The 17197-nt window shown below is 44.0% G+C and overlaps 2 protein-coding genes across 2 annotated transcripts in view; both read right to left on the bottom strand.

The window, feature by feature from the left end:
• LOC148147369 (uncharacterized) overlaps nucleotides 1-17197 on the bottom strand; it is a 203966-nt gene that overhangs the window by 103060 nt on the left and 83709 nt on the right. The gene's annotated exons all lie outside the window — the stretch shown is intronic.
• LOC122545344 (adhesion G protein-coupled receptor G2-like) overlaps nucleotides 1-17197 on the bottom strand; it is a 38952-nt gene that overhangs the window by 18094 nt on the left and 3661 nt on the right. The window contains exons 2-7 of the mRNA XM_087996127.1: nucleotides 10076-10214; nucleotides 7888-8016; nucleotides 2914-3021; nucleotides 2772-2817; nucleotides 2580-2686; nucleotides 655-779 (exon numbers count right to left, since the gene is read on the bottom strand). Of these exons, the coding sequence (XP_087852253.1) occupies nucleotides 655-779; nucleotides 2580-2686; nucleotides 2772-2817; nucleotides 2914-3021; nucleotides 7888-8016; nucleotides 10076-10214 (654 nt within the window). The remainder of the gene's footprint in view (nucleotides 1-654; nucleotides 780-2579; nucleotides 2687-2771; nucleotides 2818-2913; nucleotides 3022-7887; nucleotides 8017-10075; nucleotides 10215-17197) is intronic.

Below are 17197 nucleotides of genomic sequence, written 5' to 3'. Positions count from 1 at the left end.
ACGGACGAGTTGGTCTGAAGGTCTCTAACCGTGCTGTATATCTCAATGACTCCATTTGGGAGAAAAACAGCAAGCTGCTAAACATTGACTTTGAAGACTTCCTGCATCTGGAGATGCCTGAGGCAGGTGAAGCATGTGCCGATGGTTGTTTCTATAACTGCCATCTCCTGGAGCAGGTGGATAACCTGAAGGCACAGCTTGAGGGGTCCCTCTCTACAGCAAGCCCCCCTAATCAGGAAACTCCCCCTCTCTGACCACCTGCTAAAGGTGTGCTGGAAGGAATTGTAGCTCGATGATCAGTCTGGCCTCAGTGTGGATGCACCCTCTATGGTCCTCAAGTCCTGGAGTGGGACTTGAACCCAGAGCTGCTAACTCCGAGGTAGTGACACTGCTCACTGCAGATACAAACTCTGACCATGACATACTGAGGTACAATCTGAAAGTAAAGTGAATCACTACTCAGCTACAATACTCTTAGAATTAATATCAAACATTAAAACAGAAGTAAGCTTTGTTTAATGAACTTGCTGCTGTGAATTACTCATGAGCTCTATCTTCAAGGAGACATTTGTTATATATTGTGATTGTACAGTGAGATCATTGAGAATGGCTTCTTCTACATGAAATTTTATGTTTGATGATTAATGTTCCTACCTGAGAATAAAGTGGATGATTAAAGTAATTGCTGTGAAAATGCCAGAAACACCACAACCAATCTGGGTGATGGATGTTAGCGATCTCAATGTCTTCTCATCCAAGTGTTGGTTCCCATCGATTTGCTTTATAACAGAAAACGAGACCATTGACATGAGGATTGGGTAATGTTTTCTTCAACTGAGTGACACACCCGACTTTCACTGCACTTTCCCTCACCTCCGGGTTGGGGTCCCCCTGTGATATCTACTCATCTCCTGTTGAGAAGCCACACAAACACCTGATCTAAGGCCAGGTCAGTCTGAAAGCAGCCACAAAGATGTGCACACTCTGAACAATTCTCTTTTCTACTCTGAGCTGCTGGGCCTCCACACAATCCCCAGAACGACAAGCTCCACATCAGATACTCAGCACCTGGAGAGTAATGGGGGAATAGCTCATGTCCATATTCTGATGCACTGCTGTTATTTTCTTCATTCTGGGATTGTTGAGCAAAACCAACATTTATTTCTAATCCTGCCTTGTCCAGTATGACTCAGCGCCTTACTAAGGTACGGATCATGGTTAAGAAACAAGCACACTATTGTGTGATTGGAATCACTGCTCATAACAGACCAGGCAGCACATTATCTGCTTGGATTAATGACCTGATTATCTCATGAGCCTGCACTAATTCCTGATGAAGGGCTTATGCCTGGAACATCTATTTTCTCCTGCTCCTCGGATGCTGCCTGACCTGCTGTGCTTTTCCAGCAACACACTCTGATCTCCAGCATCTGCAGCCCTCACTTTCTCCATGTGGACCAAAAACAGGCAGAGGTTATCTTCATATAAATAGGCCATGTAAGGAAGGCAGGTTTCCTCAATTCCCTGAAGAAAAATTTGCTATGAGGATAAATGGGAAGGAAGGTTGATGATTAATGTCATTAGGCAGCTGAAAGAAAACCAATGAGGTGTCAGAACAAATAACTGGAACAATTCAATGTTAAACTAGAAATCTGTCCATACTGTGTCCAAGGCCTTGGTGTGGCCACATCTCACTGACTGTTTTAGGTTTGGTCCCCTCAGATAGTTGGGGAGTCCCTGGAAGAGGTTTTGAGGACAGCGACGTTATTGACACGGAGTCTGAGGCTTCATGGAGATCAGAGCAAACTGAGCAAGCTGGGCCTTCTCACCTTGGAAAAGTGCTGCCTTTGAGGGGATATGATGAGGACTGGGAATTTTCCCAGAGCTGCTCCCACTCCACCTCAATCAGTCTAATGGGTTCGGGCCGAAATCACACTGCCGCACATAAAACGGGCTTTCACCACATTTCCGGAAAAGTTATGGCATCAGAACAGAAGCCAACCCAATGAAACTCCCAGTCCTAATGGTGACAATCCTGGTGGGATAGGCAGTGAAGACAGTTGGGCTGTGGGAGATGACAAGTGAGAGGTGGGAATAAGTATGGGTTATTAAGACAGCACTTGGGTTACGTATTCCGAAGCAATTCACTTCCCAAGAGCCATAAACCTCTGGAAGAAATCACCAGCACACAGTGGGAGTGAGAGATTTACTGCAACCAATCCATAGGGAGCTGGATGAGTTTTGGTGAGTGGGAGACTTCTTGATCTACCCAAGGTGAGTGGATTAACAGTGATTGTGACATCAGTTGGCATTGTCTCATGGACCTATCAGGGTCAGTGTGACACTTACCAAAGCTTCACCCTCAAATTTAATTTCTCTTGCCTCCCTGTAAAGATGGAAGAAAGGAATGGGGGAAATGGATGGGATGGGATGGGACTGTCCTAATAAAACAATTGGTCTCTCTTGTCTGTTTTTACATCTTAATATGCAATGAAGGATTATTGGAGTGAAAGTTTATTGATTGCAGCCAAAGTGGAATAGGCCAAAAGATACAAAATATTGCATTACATTGACCCTACCAGCAAGACCGCAAAGAAAGTCAGGTGATTGCATCGACAGATGACTTCATTGACTGTGTTTTGTGTTGTGCAGCCAGAATCGTTCCAGTGACCCTCAGCTGTGTTCCCTGCAAGAGAAAGGGGTAGCACTGAGAACGCGATCCTTGGGTCCAGCATAATTGAAATCTTTCATAACATGACCGTTTTCCTTACCATTTTGTTGTAACTCCCAGAAGACACATTTTGGAATGGCCTTTACCTAGTATGAAGAAAATGATCAATAAATCTTTACCACTCTTAACATGAATATTTCCTTTTAATCAATTGAATAATGAAAAGTGAAAAATGTCCTTACCGGTGATGATTTGTTAAATACAATTATCACAGGGTCTGTCAGATTATCAAACGCTCTATTCCCCACTTCAATTCCAACCACACGATTTAGAACAGTTTGATTTTTAATCTGCAAAGATATACATATAGGTTGCAGTAGAATTTCTGATTAAAATCAAATGAAGAAATGGAATGAACAGCAGCCTAATTTCTGGGTGAAGACAGACTCCACTCACTATAGTCAAACGTACAAAGTGTTGACGTGGAGTGTTTGGATCGAGGTCTTACCCTTGTGCATTCAGTCATCCCACCTGTATGATGGACTGGGATCAATGGTTCTCATCTCCACCCAGCTCCCACTGCTGGCTCGAAGGGTCATACCCTGTCTGAGTTGAGGGACAAACCGTAATGGAAGGAGAAATGATGAACATTGAGGTGTATTCATTGACAAAGAAAACAGCCAGGGCAGCAAGATTCCAAAGGACTCAAATAACCAGAATGTTCTGGACCAAGTGCATGCCACACCATATTCCATGAACTGTGGGTGTTGGTATATCAGTAATGGGTAAAATAGCATGGGCTCTTCCAAACCTTGGTCAGGAAGGGGAAACTCTGAATTCAAACCTATCGCTAGGTTGGAGACCGTTTGCAGGGTCTCTCAGATTAACTCCAAGCTTAAAGGACAGGGTCAGTCAGCACAAACTACTGAAGGAAACAAAGGTCTTTGGAATGTATCTAATAAAATATATGCTCAGATTTTCATAAAGAAACCACATTGAAAATGAAGAGGGGGGTTGACATTTCAAGAGCAAAAAGAACCTAAAATGTGACACCCAGAAAAGAAAGTGTCAGTGTTTCAGCGACTGGTTCAGAACTGAAAAGCCAGAAAGGTCTCTTCTGAAGGACAAAGTGGGGGCTGGAGAAAGAGGCATCAACTGTGGTAGACTCAATGAAAGATGTCAGAGAGGGTTTGCAGGTTCGATATAGTGTCTATGGGGGGATGGTACAAGTCAGAAGGGTGTTGCATAGTGTGACAGCAGATCTCCTAGCGGGATACAAGCAGTACCATGAGACCACTCAAGTTTTGAAAATGTACCAAGGATGTGCACACACACTTCCAACAGGAGCACAGGAGATACCATATTCATCGAAGAGTTTGTGTGCATGTACCTAATGATCACCAGCATCATCGACAGGAGATAGAGCATGATGTCAGTCAGTGAGTAGCAGCGATTTGACACCAGTGCTGCCACTTTGGAGTTCCATCATCCAGCCGACCCCATGGTTCACCCTGAACACAACATTAAGATCATCACCTGTGCTACTTCGAGACTTCTGAGTTAATTGTAGGATTGCAGTATTCTTTCTGGCTGATGCTGCAATTTTGTGCATTTGGGCATCTTTCCATTCTTGTTAATAGATGCAGGGAGTGGTACAGGGAGTGGTACAGGCAGTGGTACAGACAGTGGTACAGGGAGTGGTCTGGATAGTGCTGATTTTTTTGGTAGATTAAAGGTTTGAATATTAATCAGTTGTCATCAAACATAATGGGACTTGTAAGGCTTCATCTTGACTATGAGCCTAACTGAGAAAACAAACAGAGGAGTAACCATGAGAAAAGGGAAAAGGCTTTCAATCAGATACCATGTCAGCTAAGGCTGGTTCAGAAGCAATTTCTATCTGAATGTTAGCAATGAAAATAATTTGAGACTATTTCACTCAATTTACCAACTATTGCAGCGCAACCTCAGAGCTAAGCAGGGACAGCATTAATAATGCTGAAAATGTGTTGCTAGAAAGGCGCAGCAACTCAGGCAGCATCCAAGGAGCAGGAAAATCGACGTTTCGGGCATGAGCCCTTCTTCAGGGAAGCATTAATAATGGCCATCAATCGGACTGTGGCTCTGAACTCTTAAGCTTCTGAGTTTCCCTGAGGCTGCAACAGCTTGCAGTTTTCAGTATACTCCTGCATGAGAGAGACTCTCCATTCAAAGGGAATGAAATTCATCCCAGTCCCTCTTGAAGGTGGAACAAATTGAAGGATTTCTTTGGATTGCAGCCTTTACACAGTGCGGGTTTGTCAATGAGCTCACACACAGTGCCTTGTGTATGATTACAGTTTACGTTTTACCATTTCCCTGAGCTGAAAGTAATTCCACTCCCTCAATGTGGGTCTGCTGTGTGACCACAGGTAACGTATCTTTCAGTACATGCCCTTTATCCTGGCAGCAATTCTGACACATTCATTCTGTGGCAGTCCTCTGTGCCATCTGTGCCCATTATCCTGGCAAAGCAAAGATTGGTCAATGATCAGCAGGATGACCTCATGATATGGCCCATGACTCCAGATGGGAACCTTGCACATGTGCACATGACATTGACATGCTCCCATTCTTTAGAACAGACCATTGATGTCCTGAAGCAATGTCCTGAACTGTTCTGGAAGAGCCCAGTCATCTCCAGCTGAGCAGGTGTCAGGATTTGTCCTGGTCTGCAGTATGTTTGTTATAATGAGAATGCCTGAACACAAGATCACACAATAGACTCCTGTAACAAGCTCAGACAGAGACTCTGATAGACCAGACTACAGAAGGCGGCCACTGGGTTTATAGTGATCCTACGTCATCATGAGGCTTTCGCTGTCCCCTCTGAGTTGAGAAGCTGAGGAACAGGTGTAAGAATGGGAAGGGAGAAGTGGAAAAACAAAAACGATATCTGGAATGAGGCAGGCCCTTTCTGTTCAGGCTGGATGTGAACACATCATTCACAAGCAATACCAAGAATTTCAAAATAAAAACCGAAAGAACTGCAGATGCTGTAAATCAGAAACAAAAACAGAGAAAGTTCAGCAGGTCTGGCAGCATCTGTGAAGGGAAATCAGACTTAACGCTTCAGGTCCGGTTTCCAGAAACATTAACTTTGATTTCTCTCTGCAGATGTTGCCAGACCTGCTGAGCTTTTCCAGCAACTTCTGTTTTTGTACCTAGAATTTTAACTCAACTTCCAAGTCAGCGATTCCTTATTGGTTCTCAGTCACTGACCGTCACATTGTTTACTTTCCCCACAAAGCAAGAGTAAAAACCAACACAATGGCTAATGCTGTCTCCTCCAGAGCAGCTGAAACACACAGGGGCCTCTCCCCCCACTTCCTGCCTCCTCATCTGTGACCCACCCTGTCCTGCAAGAATGAAGTGAGTGTGTCCGTGAGTAACATGCAATGCTGATGCAGCTGTTCTGGTTGAATAGCTGGCAGTGTGTCAAAGTTGGGGGTATTATAATAGTGTGAAGAGTGTGTGGATGAGGGAAAACGTGTGTGCGTTAAGGCTGTGTCTTTACTGATGGTTGTTGTGTGTCAGTGGGTGGTGGATCTCTGATGACTCGAGATGTGACTGAGGGATTCTGAGTACACCGTGCACCTCTCCTATTCATTACATCTCTTCTTTTCAATACCTCTTCCAATAAGATTTGCGGTGCATATCTGAAAGTCTGATCCATGCTGTCCCCGAGGATCAGCACTGTTGGCTGTTCCACAACCCTGATGTTTGAATGGTCTCAGCACCATCTGCAGCCAAAGAGCATCTCCCCATCTCGAAGTGGACACTGGCTTTAGACGATGTTTGACACACATGATCCTGGAGCCTTTACTGATCTGTTTAGCCAATGATCAGCCCCGGGGCAGTGGTTGTATGTAGCAACAATGGAAATGAGGTAGCACAAAACTGATATCCTGTCTCCACCTCAATCAACAGGCATGGATTAATTGGACATCACAATCCCTGTACCTGCGTCCATCAGTAAACCCATACTGTCTCTGCAGTTATGATACAAACTGTTTCCATGATCCTCACACCAGGCCTCACTCCACGCTCTCTGACAATGACCATCACTGATGATCACACTAAAGTGGGAGACTCGATCAGTAAGAATTCCCTGTACTTTGGAGCACTCTCATCTTCAAGAACATGAAGGGGCTCTTACATACCTGAGAGGACACCCTGGATCATTCTTGGTGGGCTGTTACGTACCTGAGAGGATACCCTGGATCATGCTTGGAGGGCTGTTACGTCCCTGAGAGGATACACTGGATCATGCTTGGAGGGCTGTCACGTACCTGAGAGGATACCCTGGATCATGCTTGGAGGGCTGTTACGTACCTGAGAGGATACCCTGGATCATGCTTGGAGGGCTGTTACATACCTGAGAGGATACCCTGGATCATGCTTGGAGGGCTGTTACGTACCTGAGAGGATACCCTGGATCATGCTTGGAGGGTTGTCACGTACCTGAGAGGATACCCTGGATCATGCTTGGAGGGCTGTTACGTACCTGAGAGGATACCCTGGATCATGCTTGGTGGATCACACCACTGTGCAGCATCTTGGCAGATTGCTATTTAAATGCAATCTGTTATTGTTGAACCTGAAGGAAACCTAAAGCTTGAATCTGTCCCTTGCTGTTGTCCATCAGAAAGGTAACATTTCGGTGCTTTCTTTTGAGATGTTATTACAAACCTCTGGAACAGGTGGAACTTGAAACCAGGTTTTCTGGCTTAGAGGTAGGGACACTACCACTGCACTGCAGTGTTTACTGTCACACTAACACACTGGTCACTTGTTTTTGTGCAGTGATGTACAACAAAGTGACTGATGTTAGCCTGAAGCACAAATATTTGACGATTAGGTTTTTAACCAAAGATGGTCATTTTTATTCCATTCCCTCCCCCACCCTGGTGTCCTCTGCTCATGTTACTCGGTATGGCCTTGGAAACTCTCACATTCAGGATGATGTACTTATCAAACACACAAAGAAATATCTGCTCAAAGCATCAATTTACCTCAGCAAGAGTTCAACAACTGTTTAAATAATGCTCAACAAGAACAAAAACTCTCGTCTCCGATAAAATGCTCAATAAGCAACAGGGAGAAAGGTCTATTATTTTAGTACCTTTTGATAAAATCCAACAGCTCATTACACACTTGGGAAAGTGATTAATTACCTGGAACAGTCTTGCATCCCTGAATAATATTACTTTATTCCGTATCGTTTTCGTTGTAATGTTGATGTTGTCCAGGAGAGTTGGTGGCAGACTGATCCCAATCGCTGGGTCAAAGGCAGAGATATTCTCCTGGGTTTTACATTCATTAGAAATAATACATTTGGTTAACTGACAAGAATCTGCAATGCCATTTCGCTCTTCCCTTCAGGAGTAACATGCTGAAGAAGTTTCAAACTTTTGGCCTTTTGGCCCACTTTAGGACTTGAGCACAAAAATTAAGGCTGACACACCAGTGCAGTACTGAGGGGGGGCTGCATTGATGGAGGAGCTGGCTTTCAGATGGGATATTAAAACGAGGTCCCTTCTACCTGCCTGGTTGGATGTGAAAGGCCCTATGGCACCATTTTGAAGAGAAGCTCAGGAGTTATCTTTCAATCAACATCAAGAAAGCAGGTAATCTGGTCATTGTTATATTGCTGTTTGTAGGAGGTTGCTGTGCATGAGTTCACTGCCCTGTTTCCTACAACCGTGTCCACACTTCAGAAAGTACGTCACTGGCTGTAAAGTGGTTTGAGAAATGCCAAATAAATCCAATTTTTTTCTTTCTATTAAAAAAACCTGTTGACCTTTGGTGGAAATTCTAACACTCGCTGTGAGAGTTCTTTAGCAGCACTCAGAGCATCTTCCACCTCACAATATGGTACCAGAGGCCTGGGGCCTGCACAACCATCAAAGAAATGACAGTGGGACCAGAAAATAGAGGCGACTCACAAGATCAGAAATATAATTATGGTCACCCTCAAACTGTTCAAACTCATTCCCAAAACTCTACTCATCTCAAAACAGAATTGGAATTTTAAATGTTTTAAGAGAGAACTTCTGAGGTAATTTTAATCTCACTTGTCCCGTATGAAATGGAGTTAAAGCAACCGACAGTTTTATGCTGCACTCAAATTTCCACCGTACTAATTTCAGTTCCCTCTCAATCTTCCGGTAAGTAACGGGGTCATTGAATCAGCTCCAGGCTGGGGTCCTTACTCATTCCCTTCGTTAAGATATGGGAGGGGAAGTGTGTGAGCATGTACACAGGATTGTGTGTTTGTTTGTTATGCACTTGTTTGCATGTTATATAGAATCCCTACAGTGTGCAAGCAGGCCATTTGGCTCATCGAGTTCATACTGACCCTCCGAACAGCATCCCACCCAGATCCATCCCACTATGTTATCCCTGAAACCCTGCATTCCTTATGGTCAACCCACCTATCCTGCACATCCCTGGATCACATCCCCACTTTAGCATGGCCAATTGCCTTACCCACACATTTTTGAACTGTGGGAGGACCCTGGAGCACCCGGAGGAAACTCACGCAGACACGGCAAGAAGGTGCAGACTCCACACAGACAGACGGTCACCCAAGGCCAGAATCAACCCTGGGTCACTGGCTCTGTGAGGCAGCAGTGCTAACCACTGTTCCACCCAGTTGTGTAGTGTGTTTGTGTGTATTTATGTCTGTGTATGTGCATGTGTGTTTGTTTATGTATATGTGTCCGTGTTTGGGTGCATGGTGTGTGTGTGTGTGTGTGTGTGCACGTGTATATGTGTGTGAATGTGCGTGTGTGTGTGTATGTGTGTGTGAATGTGTGTGTGTGCGTGTGTGTGAATGTGCGTGTATGTGTGTGCGTGTATGTGTGTGCGTGTATGTGTGTGCGCATGTGCGTGTGTGCACGTGTGTATGTCTGTGCATGTGTGTGTGTGTCTGTGTGTGTGCATGTGCGTGTCTGTGAATGTGTGTGTGTCTGTGTGTGAATGTGCGCGTGTGTGTCTGTGTGTGTGTATTTGTGTGTCTGTGCATGTCTGTGAATGCGTGTGTGCATGTGTGCATGTGTGCGTCTGTGTGTCTGTGAATGTGTGCGTGTGTGTGTCTGTGTGTGTGCGCGTGTGTGTCTGTGTGTGTGTATTTGTGTGTATGTGTGTGTCTGTGAATGTGTGTGTGTGTGTGTTGCATGGTCAGAGGTCTTGGTGGAGGTGGAACAGAAAGAAAGTGAATGTCACACGTTCAAACTCGGAGCAATAACAGAGAAAGAGAGACTGCACTATGAAGAGAAAGTGGGGACACATGACTTCCAGCCACTCGTCCTGCCAGCAGGACTCTAACTGGGACACGAGAGGATTTCCACATACACTCACCGTATCTGCATTAGGGAACTGGAGACCTGGGAAATTTTCAACTTCGGTATCTTGAATGTAGAATATTACATTCTCTGTTTCAATAACTTGACAGTCTTCAATCAGTAATTTGTTTTCCAAAGCTGAGATGATCGAAGCTCTGCATAAGATTGGTAAAGGAAGAATGTTACTGCCTCGACAGTAATGGAGGGCTGGAGTTCAGCAGCAGTGGGCTCGGGATAACTTGCTGCATCAGGACAAATAGTTTCACACAGTGCATTGGCCTGAGGCCCACACTGCACTCGAGTGTCCGTCTGGGTGAAGGAGGTGAAGGAGAGAGGCCTGAAGCCCAGGGGGAGGCTATACAGCCGACTCATGAGGGTCTTTGTCTTCAGTGTAAATACAGCACTTCCTCATGGTGCAACCAGACCTGTTTGCTCATTTGGTACGGGTCTAAATGCGAGGCTGCATTCCTGATTACAATATTTCACACATTTTCTTCCTGTTAGCATCCTGGGATCTGCCCAGTGCCTTGAGCAGTTTGCTCTTGGCCAAAGAGTGTCCTGGTTCTGCACAATGCCATCCAGACAATGCTCATTGATTACGTTCTCTGCATAACATGCAGCACTCGCATGAAATAAGACAGAATGATGCCAATCAATTGGCCTGGAGATATCTGGTAGGGTCAGACCAGTTTGTGCAGAGGCACTGGGTGACTTTATCAGACCCATTAGGTTTATTCAGTCATTAGCCACAACAAAAACTAAGTAATTGATAGGAGATATCATTCTGAGGCCCAGAGTAGGGAAAGGATAGCTCCCAGGAAGCTCAGTTATTCAACAAGACAATAGATTTTTGCAAATGGCAATGGGGGAGTGCTGAGGGAAGAGAGGATCAGAAGCTTCAGGAAATGCAGGATGGCGCTGAACAAAGTAGGAAGACACTGCACACTCGCTACACTTGGTAGGATTACAGAGAGTGGTGTTTATCACCAATGTGATTCAGGAAAGTGACTAAATTACCTTCATCTATACATGTATAGATCTGGGAGTCAGTTAGCTCGGTTGGCTGGATGGTTGGTTTGTTTTGCAGAGTAATGTCATTACCATGGGTTCAATCCCCTTACTGACCCTCCTTCTCAAACACCCCATCCCCTCACCTGAAGTGTGGTGACTTTCAGGTTCAATCACCTCCAGTAATCTCTCTCCATGAGAGAGTAGGTCAGTGATCTTCTAAGATTATGACAACTTTACCTCTTCTACAAATCTACAATATGATTTTTAAAATGTTTCAGGATTTAAGTGTTTTACATGATTGAGATATGAGATCTGGCTGTCTGAGTAATTCCATAGAAGTACACGATCACAGTAGGTTTATTCATGATTAATTATAAAACAGAGAGACAGAGAAAGATATTCAGGGTATTCCAGATGTGTAGAAGCAGAAGACTTTGTAACTAAGAAAGATGGATGGGAGGGAGGGTTATAGTCACAGAATAAGGGGTCAGCCAGTTAGGACCAAGGCAAGGAGGAAGGTCGTGTTGGGAAATGTCTTCATTTCTTTTTAAAGACAAAAGCCACATTGCACTGACTGAGGATTACAGTCACAAAAAGCATCATCACTTGTACATTCTACATTTTAAACTATTGAAATGGAGACACCCTGTCTGCCAGGCTGCACCAAGAGAAATAGCCTTGAAAGAGTGTGAATGGGTGCCAATCCTTATCTCATGAACAAAGGTCAACAAACAATCCAACAGGTAAACTCAATGGGCTGGTGACACACCATGAGGTGGAGGCAGTGACAAGCAATCGAGGAGCGCTCTAGGAGCAGTTGGCTCGCTTCCCACAACTGAGAAGGGCATCACGGAGGTCCCTGTGCTCAACAGGAGAATGAGCTTCTAACAGAGGTCGGTCGTGAGAAGGGACCAAGGAGGACTCTGGGAGAAGACAGCTCGCTCACTCCAACTGAGAAGGGGATTGTGGAGGACCCAGTATCGAAGAACAGTCTCAAAGAACAGTCGTACCAAAGAGTGGTCACTCCACAATGTGATGGCCAGGCAGTAGGAGTGTAGAGATGGCAGGTGAGTGAGTGACTGAAAGGAATTGAGACAGCAGATCCAGGAAACTCAGGATTCCATGGAGCTGTCTAACGGGTCTGGCATTTTAGATCCCTATTTAGTGAGCAATGTGACTGAATTGGGGATGGATGACTCGAAGGAAAACCACAATACCATGGTGCGTGAAGGTACTCTGGGAAAAGAGAGAGGGGCTGAGAGGCAGATTAGGGAGACCGTAGCATTTGGTGACTCAATACCTCGAGCAATAGACAGACAGTCTGGTTTGCAGATGAGATGGTGAGTCCCGTATGCCCTGCTGCTTTCTGGGTGCACAGATTTGGGATGTAATGTAACGGCTGGATAAACTTCTGGTAGGGAGGGTGAAAAACCGATGGCTGTTCACGTGGGAGCCAATGACACAGGGAGGGATAACAAGGAGGTCTTGCAGGATCGGCTTCAGGAGGTAGGGAGTAGGTTGAAACACAGCACCTCCAGGGCAGGAATCTCAGGAATATTCCCTGTGCCATGAGCTTCACCATTTAGGCAAAGACAGATCAGGGAGGTAAATGTGTGGCTTGAGGCCTTGTGCAGGAGGGAGGGGTTTAGATTTTATTACGAGTGGGATCACTTTTGGGAAATAGGAGATGGGCTTCACCAAAACAGAAATGGAAATAATCTCCTGGCTGAGAGACTAAATAGTGTAGTGAGTGTGGGTTTAAACTTGTAAGGCAGGGATGTGGGTTAACTAATGGACCTAGTTTTGGAGGTACCAGAGAGGGCTAAACAGAGAAGATGGAGAATAGGGAAAAGGAAGTGAGGGAAGGATTGAGTGTTGACGGTGAACAAAGAAATGGTCGCCTTCCATTGGCCAAGGAAGAAATAAGGGCAGGATAAATTGTATGTATGTAAATGTACGGAGTATAGTGAACAAAACTGGGGACAGGAAACAGAGATTTGTCTCGTGGGATATGATGTAGCAGCAGTGAGGGAATCGATATGGTTAGAGGTGAGAAACTGGAAGGGAGTGGTGACCTTGTTAGATATTTATTATAGACGTCCAAATAATGGGGAGGAAATAGAAAAGAACATTTGCAGGCAGATTATGGAAATCTTCAAGACAAGTTGGATTGTGATCGTTGGTGATTGCAATTACCATAGGGTAGACTAGTCAGTAAACAAGTGTGCAGGAGAACAGTGTGGAACAGTACATTCCCAGTCCTACAGAGAGGGAGCAGTATTGGATCTGGTCCAAGGAAACGAGGGAGGCCAAGTGGAGAATGTCAGAGTAGGGGAGCATTTGGGAAATAGCGATCATAGTATTAATCGTGTTTGATATTATGTTGGCAAAGGATCAAAATCAGTCAAAAAGGCTGGCAGCACTCCAGGTAGAGAAGTTGCCTGACCGAGATGGGATGCATCCTAGATTGCTGAGAGAGAATACGTGAGTCTTTGACAGAAATTGCTTAGCTCTCTCTGAGCACAGGTTTAGTTCTGGGGAACTGGAGGATTGCAAAGTGACATCATTGTTTAAGAAAGGGCAAAGGATAACCCAGGAAACTGCAGACCTGTCAGCTTGTTATCAATAGGAGGAAATCTGATGGAAGCTATAACAGGGGATAAGGTAACGATATACCTATAGACAGTCAACACGGTTTTGTCAAGTTTCAGCAGTATCTGACAAACTTAATTGAGTTCTTTGTTGAGGTGAAACAGGCAGTGGAGAGGGTAGTGCTGTGGATGCTGTACATTTGGACTTGTAGAAAGCATCTGATCCGGTGCCACACGGCAGGATGGTTCGTGAATTAGAAAGGTTTAGGATTGATTGGTCCTTGGCAGCATGGGACCAAGGCTACAAGGTCGAAAACAGACGGTAGGTGTAGATGAGCATTTCTAAGACTGGAGATGAGTTGAAACTGTTGTTCCCTGGGGTCTGGTGTTGGGACCCTTGCTTTTTCTGATTCATACAAATGATTTGAAGTTGGGTGTTAAGGGTAAAATCTCTAACTTTGCAGATAACACTAAGCTCAGGAGAATAGTGAATTGGGAGGAGGATACTGAGGGACTTCAGAGGGACATTGACAAGGTGACCAAATAGGCAGAGAAATTTGAGGTGATACATTTTGGTAGAAGAATCACGATACAGAATCCAGGCTCAATGGTACCACCCTGAGGGGAGGTACAGGAGCAGAGGGAACTCAGGGGTCATGTGGATGATTCTCTGAAGGTGGTCAGACAGTTTGAAACAGTTATTGAGAAAGCGTATAGGATCCTTGGGTTTATATAGGAGCCAAATGTATAAAAGCAGGGAGGTGATGCCATACCTCTGTAAATCATTGGTCAGACCACATTTGAAGCATTGTATTCAGTTCCAGGCACCTTATTTAAGGAAGGATGTTAAAGCCCTGGAGCAAGTGTAAAGGAGATTTACCAGAAATTTCAGGATTGCCAGCAAGAGAGCTGGGAGTGAAATGAGGAGAAACTTCTTTCCTCAGAGAGTCGCTAATATTTGGAACGTGCTGCCAGGGAGAGGGATGGAGTCAGATTCCATTTCAGCTTCCAAAAGAGAACTGGATATATATTTGAAAGTAATGGATTACAGGGGTACAGAGATAGGGCTAGAGACTGGGACTGGCTGGGGAGTGCTTTCAGGAGCCAGTACAGACCAAATGGATCAAAGGGCCTCCTTCTGTCCTCTGATATTCTATGATTCAATAATTAAAGGACTAATCATTTGGACAATGGGATTCTGGCTAAGAGAGGAATTCCCAGCCATGATTGAATCAAGTTCTAGCTGGACTGTACTTACCAGTGTCACACTTGGGTAACTGGGCAATTGGACAGACAATGCCATGTGACAACAAACCTCTTTATATGTTTAAGCAGCTGTCTTACTGGGCAAACATCTGAGACACTGAAGAATGAAAAGCAGGAGTGGGTTCTCCTTGTTGTCGCTTTCTCTCTATCCAGTTTGCAAGTTTTGAACCCTGTCAGCTGATCTTGACTATCCACGTGCCACAGACCAAGGTTGTAAAAAGAACTCAACCTATCGCTGCTGTCTCCACACAAAATGGATAAACCATCAATCGACATCTTTAAGCCACATCGATGCTGACATTAACACAACCACCAAATTCAGTCTGGAGTAAGTCATCAGTCTTCAAGAACTATGTACCCCTTCAATATTATTGGACTCTAAATTGGATGATCTCCCCTCCTAGTCTGTCACTTTAGCCCGAACATCAGATGCATGTACTTTTCCCACAAACAATGTTAAACTGACAGGAGGTGTTGCAGCTGGTTTCCCTCTTTTTCCTATCTTAAATAATTAGTAAATTTCCAATCCAATGCACAATTCTCAAAACCAGGTAGACTTGAAATTATGATGCACTGACTGCTTCAATACCTATAGGAGGAAACATCAGAGGTTGGGAATTTAACTAAACCAAGTCCCATTATTTTTTCCATTCAATTTTCTGAAACTGATATTGAAGCCTTGATTTATGATCCGTTTTCCCTCTTGCAATGGTCACATTGCTGTGGAAAGACATGCAAAATACTAACTTCACAAAATGTCAATATCTTTCACGGAATTTCATTTTTGAAATGCAAAGTACATGTTAGGGAATTTCATGGTGACATAGTGATAGCCCTTGGAAAATGTAATTGTTAGAACAGTTTTCAATTCTCAATGACAAAGACAACCTATACATTAAGATCTTCTACCTGGTTGGAAAATTAAATCACTTCACATCATTACAGTTTTATGGACATTATCCGTCCCTCAAGAGCATTTCAGTCTCCTCGGAAACAAACTGTGACCTCACATCGTAGATTAAGATCCTGGCTAAGGCAAAAATGAGTCTGTTTGAACTTAACACTGAGTTTAAAGGGGCCTGCTAATTTTAGGTTTCCTTCATGTTTGAATCATATGCTGCTATCTTTTCCCTTCCAGTGAAAATGGAATCTGTCAGAAATGCATCCAACAGTTTCACATCTGGGTTGTGTCCACCATTTTAATGGGTATAGGAGTCTCCAGGACTCCACTGGAAACCAGATCTTTGTGTCTGTTGCAGTATTGCCTTTCTTTGTGTTTAATTAGCTCAACTCTCCCTCAAACACTCATATTAGAATAATCTTCGAATATTAACCACTGTATTACTCAGAAGATCTTTTCAATCTTGTGATGACAGCAAGGCCTTATCAGAGCAGGATAATAGGCCACAGATGGAGAGAAATTTGCAATCATGAGGGAAATGCTGTTGAGCAAACTGCTGGAGCTTTGTGCTGACAAGTTTCTCTGGTCTGGATGGACTCCATCCAAGTGACTTAAAAGTGGCGGCGAGTGAAAGTAGATATGTAGTTTCTCATATTGCACAGTTTGCTGGATTTGGGGAAATATCTGTTCAAGTGGAAGATAATTAATGCAATTCCTTTATTCAAAATCTGTCAGAGCGAAAATATTAGAAGCTATGATCAAAGATATTATCATAGAGCACTTAAAAAAATTGAAAATAATTAGGCAGAGTCAACAAGGCTGTGTGAAAGGGAAACCATAACAAAATGAATTAATTTACTAGAGCTCTTTGAAGAAGGAACATGTGCTGTGGAAAAGGTGGATATACTGCACTGATTTCCAGAAGGCACCATGTCAAAGGTTAGGGAGGAAAATAAAGCCTGAGGGTGTAGGGTATAACACATTGATATGGACCGAAGATTAACTCATTAACAGGAAACAGAAAGGCGGCATAAATAGGCCTTTTTCTGGTTGGCAAGGTGCTACAAATAATGTGCCTCAGGAATCAATGCTGGGGTTTCCAACTTGTATAATTTATATAAAGGAATTGGATGAAGAAACCTAAGGCAGAATTGCTAAATTTGTTGATGACACCAAAATCGGTAGAATACAGAGTCATGAATAGGACAGATTGAGGCTACAGCAGGTTAGAGAGAAATAATTGGGTGAAGATTTGATGAATGGAGTATAATGTGGGAAACTGCAACTACCCCGTTTTAGAGAAATAAAACAGAAACATTTCTAAATGGAGAGATTGTAGACCTTTGTGAAACACAGCAATCCGGGTTTA

Source organism: Chiloscyllium plagiosum, unplaced genomic scaffold, assembly GCF_037043375.1.
Source record: "Chiloscyllium plagiosum isolate Xiang-an unplaced genomic scaffold, Cpla_swu_hap1 HiC_scaffold_17, whole genome shotgun sequence".
NCBI classification, from domain to species: Eukaryota; Metazoa; Chordata; class Chondrichthyes; order Orectolobiformes; family Hemiscylliidae; genus Chiloscyllium; species Chiloscyllium plagiosum.
This window is presented reverse-complemented; position numbering and strand designations above follow the sequence as displayed.